At 40.2% G+C, this 6,938-nt stretch overlaps 1 protein-coding gene across 1 annotated transcript; it reads right to left on the bottom strand.

Annotated features, from left to right (window-relative positions):
- Window positions 1–2,460: 2,460 nt before the first annotated feature.
- On the bottom strand, window positions 2,461–4,999 carry LOC122977400. The gene is made up of 3 exons (XM_044345532.1): window positions 4,209–4,999; window positions 4,026–4,059; window positions 2,461–3,675 (listed from the first exon to the last, which is right to left on the bottom strand). The coding sequence occupies exons 1-3, from the start codon at window positions 4,446–4,448 to the stop codon at window positions 3,296–3,298; spliced, it is 654 nt and encodes a 217-aa protein (XP_044201467.1). The 5' UTR covers window positions 4,449–4,999; the 3' UTR covers window positions 2,461–3,295.
- Window positions 5,000–6,938: the final 1,939 nt, after the last annotated feature.

Here is a 6,938-nt window from a genome sequence, read left to right as displayed (position 1 = left end):
CTGAACTGTGGCTTCCATTTCTGATAAGATCATATCTGTGACCAATGAAAGACATACAACAGACATGCAACCCACATAACAGTTTCAGATATACAGATATGCAATATACACAAACACCTGCAAGACAGTGTGTGTGTGTGTGTGTGTGTGTGTGTGTGTGTATGTGTGTGTGTGTGTGTGTGTGTGTGTGTGTGTGCGTGCGGAGAGCAGGATGTGGTTGAGTAAGGATGTACTGAGGAGAGGATGAGGGAGGAAAGAAGTGCTGCGGTTGGTGTAGCTGACTCAGCTCTTCTCACATTGTAGAGGGGAAAGTTTCGCAGGCAGCAGCAGCAGTGTAGAATGGAACAGGACATATAGAGGTACAGAGATGTTTGGTAAAGGAGAGTATAGCAACCAAAAAGGGGATACGGCCGGGGGATTAAGGTGGAAAAGGAAATGCAGAAGGCGAAACGTAGTAAAAAAACGTGAGGCACAGGAAACCATGTAGACAGGTGACAAATCACCACTGAAACAGAGATGTAACTGAGTGGATAGACTGACCTCAGATGAAATTGAAATATTTGGGTCATTTCCTGCTTTGAGATACAGATCTTTGCATCTAAGTGACACAAACACAGAACAAGCTAATACCTCTGCAACCTAACAAAGCATGAAAGCTTTGCACATACTGTGAAACCGCCTCATGTTGCTGCTGTCAAAGGGCAACTTAGAAGATACACTCAGTCAAGAACTGTATTTAAGTCCAATTTAAGTCCAACTGAGGAGATGCTATTCCAATTTGACAATTTAGTGTAGTTACTAATTACTTTGAAGATTTATATTTATATATTTGATCATTTTATAAAACATGATGCATTGTTCCAGATTAAACTACCCATCAGCATATAAAGTAGTTAAATTTAGGTACAACCTGACCAAGCTGCACCATTTAAAGGCTGCATAGACATTTAAAGGGCTGGTATTGTTGAAAACAAGAAAAATGAGCTTTGGGGTGGATTAAGGTGACGGGTAGGGGTTCTGCTGTGCTGTTAAATCAGTCAATTCTATCTCTTTGGTCTTTTTAAGTTGTTTGAAATTTTTTGAAATTTGCAGCTCAATAGCTAGTGGTGTAGAGGCAGAACCAGTTACTGTCACACCAGAAAGTCAAATCAAATATGCAGGAAGCTTTAGCATGAGTTCACCCCTGCCCAGCGTTACACTGAGTGCATAACTTCAAGTAGTTGGAGTTTGCATTTCAGCCAGATGACAAGCAAAGCAGAACAGCAGCTGAGAAATCATTACAGCCTTTCATAGGATGGAAATTTACATCGGGAATGGCTGAAATTCATTTTTGGGAACAATAGTCCCTCTGTTGTTGGCAAATGGTTATGTGTGTGTGTGTTCCGCACTTTTGATGAAGTTTTAAAACATGCACATCATTATTTTCATTCTGTAACAGACTTCTTCCCTTTCCCATTCATGGCTGATCAGACTCCAGTTCATAAACTGCTATATACTGTCTTATGTCTCCAGCTGCAGCCATTACACCAGGTAAATATGCGGCATAAGGGCCACACCTCCAGCCAAGTATGTGGTCATTAATAATATAGATTTTATGTAAATAGCCTCTGAAACAGGACAGAGGGGAATCTGGACTGTAGGGCAAGATGGATTTAGAGAAATCTAAACAACCTTTAGTGAATAAAATGTCACAGCAGCTTTAAAATAGATTCAGTATTTAAAAAGGTCAAAAAAGGCCATAACAACAGATCTTTAAAGTGTCACAAGTAATATACAGTATATAATACATATACTTTTACTTGTGATACGTAAGTGTACTTTGGCAATAAAAGGCTACTTGTGTACTTTCACATGAGCAGCATTTTGAATGCAGGACGTATTTGTATTTATGTTTTTTTGTTTGTTTGTTTGTTTGCAATGTGGTATGATCTAAATACATCTTCCACACTGATTTGTTTCTTTGAACCTTAACAACTGATTGTGCTTAGTGAGACTGAGTGGCCATGAAGAAAATAAATGCAGGAGGGAGAGGAGAAACTGAAAAACAGACACACACAAAATGACTCGTACATAAAATTTGCATAAAATGCGGACTTCTCTTCAAAAGTAAGGGTCTGATTAAAACGACTCACATGTGCGCTCACAAAATGAAAGCAGTAACTTATAAATCCTAACAGCAGTCGATATTAACTTTCAGTTGCTATCTGCACCTTGGGTTTACACTAGAAGCATAATTGTGTTTGTTTGCTGGCCCGCAAGAGTTTTTTCTAAACCACATGCTATGGTAAGTAAACAGGAAGTGATGTGCATCCAGTTCCCGGTATAGGCTGCGAAACAGCAGGGAAGTTTCCTTTACATCTAAACGTTTAATTTATTCCGCTTGAACTTTTGACACAATCACTTTCGCAATCGTCACTTTCTACTTTTCACACCAAAATGAAGTCAATGTTCACTATATCCATGTTTATGTCCATGTTTAATATGGATAACAAGAAAAATACATTCATCAGTGTGTAGTTTGTCCATAGGACTTACATTATTTCAAAAGTAAAACATTTTCTCAATTCACAAGTCCACATATGAAGTATATTTTAGGAATTCTGGTCATGTTTGGTTACAGTAGGATCGTTTTTACGGGACCTTGTTTCAGCAAAAGTTATTTCAAGTGCAGAGTGTTACTCATCATTGTTACTCATCACTTGCAAAGATGATTATATGACTCAGCATAACTGCAGTCAATCAAGAAAATCCTCAAGCAGCTTGGTCAGGATTTGCAATTATAATCATAAGTCTCAACTTTATGCTCCCAGACATTTATAAAATAAAAATGAACAGAAACATACAGTCACATTAACCCAACATAGGCTGAGTGAACTTGCAGTGTATTGTACATCAACACTAATGTAGTGATATCTACATCAAAATAAAATTCTATTACAAAAAACATCATAAATATAAATAGTTCCACATCACCAAATAAATATATCATATACTAAGTTACACTTATAAATATTTACACAGAATGAGGTCAGTGTCTTGTCTATCCCATATCCACTTTGCATTATCATAACTGCATCTTCTCTTCAGATTCCACCATCACATCGTACTAAGCTTCATGGTCTTACATCTTTAGTTTGAAAGAAACCTGAAAGTTTCAAAAATGGCACCAGCGCCTGACCATATCTACCCGCTTGAACTTTAAGAAAACACAAACTGGTGTTGTTCTTTAGCTATGACCTGCAGGTCACAGGCAGATCTACATCTTGATGACAGAAGAGGCACTACAGTGTCCGTATTAGTCCACGAGGAACATCCCGAATCCTGAGCTGAGCTCCAGTTTCCAGTACTGCTTTTCCACCTTTGGTACAGTCATCTGAGCGAGCAGCCGTGTGTTCTCTTCCACCCGGGTCACTGTCCAGCACTTCCTGCTCACAGGTTTTGGGTCTGCTGGAAGCTCCACCTCACAGGTGAGCTTATCACCCAGACGCACACTGAGGAGACCTGGGCTGCAACTCTGGGTGCAGGTGAATTTGAGATCAATGTACATGAAGTAGGTCCCTGCCTGTTTGAGCTCCAGTGATTGTTGCTTTTTGTTAAAATAGAAGTTGCTTCCGACAGAATCCCCTGTGCCGTATTTGACTGAATCCCAGGACATGGTGAAGTTCTTCACCTCGCCTGCAGGAGGAGACAAAAACATTTAATTTAGTTTGTGTTTACAAAGTGCAACAAGTTTATCAGACTCCATTCCTCTCTGTTGTTGTTCTGCCTTCATTCTGAACAGATTTGGCACAGCTGAGAAATCTTTTAAATGTGATTTTGGTGATGCAGATGAAGGGTTTTATCTTTAAATTTGGCAAATGACACATGACTTTATGGTACCCTGATGATATGGGCCGTAAAGGAAGACTCAGCCATGTATCCACTGTAAATGTTTTGCATAGCCTATGTTTTTAAATCGGTCCTTAAACATAAATCAGAAAACTTTGTGTTACATGTCTGCATTTAGAAAGTAAATGTAGACTTACTTGAGTTGGCTTCCAGGTAGGCAAATTTCTGCATCTGTTGACAAAACAGAAACGATGAGGTGGATTAAAAGTCAGATATGTGCAGGGGACGTGGGTCGAAACAAAAACAAAATCAAATAATTTTATGATTTTATGCAAAGAATCTGAGTCGCTTTTTGTTCTGTTTTTTTTTTTTTTTTTTACCTTGTATGCTGGGGATGATGTGTCTCTTAACCTTAAATTCTCAGCCTCTAGGGAGGGAGGAGAGGAGTTCAATTCGGACCGCAGCTCCATCACAACCGTCACTCCACCGACAGCCACAGCCGTCACCGCCACAAATAGGAAAATAATAGACACGACGAGGAAAAGGTCCAGCCAGCCTCCACGCCGGCGGTCGCTCTTCTGAAGAGACTCTATGTCCATTTCTGTGTTTTGGTGTCCCATTAGTCGGCAGTAGAACACAAAAGCTCTCTTGCAGTCTTTGCAAGTTGTACAGCTCCAGTTGTTAGGTGGGTTAACCTCCACAAGATAGTCCTCTCGATATCACAACAGCCAGTCCAGCTCCTGAGATGAAATGTCGCCACTGTGAACACCATGATGGCTTTATATAGTCTATGTACTGTGCACAGTTTCAGATACGGAGGAAAAACGCGGAAGTCATGGGTTTCCCTCTCGCCTCCTCACTAACGCCTCCCTCCTTCGCTGCATATACAGGAGGTGTGAAAACGAGACGCTGAGATTTTCCGCAGCTTCTGCTGTTGCGCAAGTGCGCCAAAGGCAGCATATGCGGTGGAAAACGAAAGGGAGAAACACAGCGCTTACTCCAGCTTCACTACATTCCGACACAGTCAAACAAAGGCTCTCCGAACCTCACAGCACCACACAGGACTTAATTGCCAACATTTAGGAAACTTTATTTATGGATGCGTCTGTTTTCCAGGTCATACACCTGGCGCAATCCTGGCACAACCGTGTGCATCCGACCATTAAATCATAATGTGATTCTGCGGTTGTGTAAATCATACGGGAATGACCCATTGTGTGTGTGTGTGTGTGTGTGTGTGACAGAGAGAGACAGACAGAGAGAGAGAGAGAGAGAGAGAGAGAGAGAGAGAGAGAGAGAGAGAGACGGGTTAGAACAGGACGCGAGGTTAGATATTCCCCTCCCCCCAAAATATGGGAACTTTCCACATCGTGTGTGAGACAGAAGAGGCCGAGACCAAGGGGGAAAGGGGAAGAAGGGATGGAGAGTGATCGACCACTTTCTAGACAAGAGTAAATTTTCATAAAGGATAAAAAAAGATCGACTTTCATATGATGTATCAGGGCATGGAAGGAAATAATGCTCTGTATTTGCATATCGACAAAGCCTAATATACCGGACGTGATTTTAAATCTGTCATTTCGTGGTGATTATTAGTAATTTATCTGCTATCTGTAGTTTCGTTTCCTTTTTTACAATTTGTAAGAACACTCTTCAGAGGAACACAACAAATAGCCGCAGTTACAGGGCTGAGTGGGAGTTTATTATGAAATATAAAATTTGCATGGTCCTGAAGTTTTGCTTTGGCACACTTAAATGTAAACATAGAAGTAAATGATCAGAACTAACCTTCCCCACTCCTGTGCTTTTGTGGAGGCTTAGTTTTAACAATGCATACAATAATATTTTAGATAATCGTGCTCTTCCATCTTTGTAATAAAAATCTGAGGGAGGCTCTTTTCTGTTTCAACATGACAGAGGCTCGACCTCAACCAATCCACACTTTTAATGTTGAACTGCAGACTGGAGGTTCAAGTTCAAGTTTATTTGTATAGCACAATATCAAACAAAAGCAAGTGAAAGTGCTTTACTGAGTGATAGAACAGTAGAAAATAAGACAGACAGCAACAAATATTTGAAATATTTCTGAGGTGATGGAAGGCTACGTTGGTGATGTTGCTGATGTGTGAATAGAAATTCAATTCATCATCAACAATAACTCTGAGGTTCTTGACTTAGTCAGTGATTATAGAGAGATTGAGACTTCAAATATGCAGATACCTGCTGCCTTTGCACTCAGGAGTAGAATTTCAGAAGTTTTGTGACATCCGGAGATTGATGTCCTTCAGGCAGTTGAACAGTTAATCTAAAGTGCTGATGCAGGGGATAGTGACATGTCATCTGCATAACTATGATAGCTGATCATGTGTCTGCGGATGATGGAGCCAAGTGCAAGCATGTAAAGATTAAACAGGAGAGGGCTAAGAATGAACCCTTGTGGGAATGCAGCCAGGTTTCAAAATATCAAAATCTTGTGGAAAGCATTCCCAGACAAGTGGGAGCTATTTTAGCAGCAGTTTTGTGTGCAAGATGTTCAACAATATCATACTGTATGGATGTAACCTTTGGTTGTTCAAATACTTTAGGCCATGTCGTGTATCTGTCTTAAAACATGAAAGGTGTTATACCTTAAATTACAAAAACATTTCAACTGACAGCAAATTTTTAAAATAGCCCAACACAGGTCACATTGATCAAGTAAAACAATGTGCCATTCCACCGTTGATCAACCTCACAACCTAAGTGACTAGAAGTTTATTGAACTCTATGTTTCTGTGTATAACAAACTTGTTGCCATCGTTGTTAGGTTGGTTATGTTTAGGCTTGGGGAGTGAAATGGTTAGGGTTAGGGTAGAAATATCAGGCAGAGCCTATCAGAGGGTTAGGGTTAGGGTTAGGTCTTTGCAGAATGCAGGTGGGAAAAAAAATTACACGGTCAATCATTTGGTTGGTCAGTCCACCACTTTGATCCAGATTGAAATATCAAAACAATTACTGGATAGACTAGTTTCAATATTTGTAACATGGATATTTGGACATTTATGGTCCACAGAGGATGAATCCTAATTACTTTGGTGATCACCTGACTTTTCCTCTAGTTCCACCGTGAG

The sequence above is a fragment of the Thunnus albacares genome, chromosome 3 (assembly GCF_914725855.1).
Source record: "Thunnus albacares chromosome 3, fThuAlb1.1, whole genome shotgun sequence".
In the NCBI taxonomy this organism is placed as follows: domain Eukaryota; kingdom Metazoa; phylum Chordata; class Actinopteri; order Scombriformes; family Scombridae; genus Thunnus; species Thunnus albacares.
Note: the sequence above shows the minus strand (reverse complement) of the source record. Positions and strands in the feature narration are given on the sequence as shown.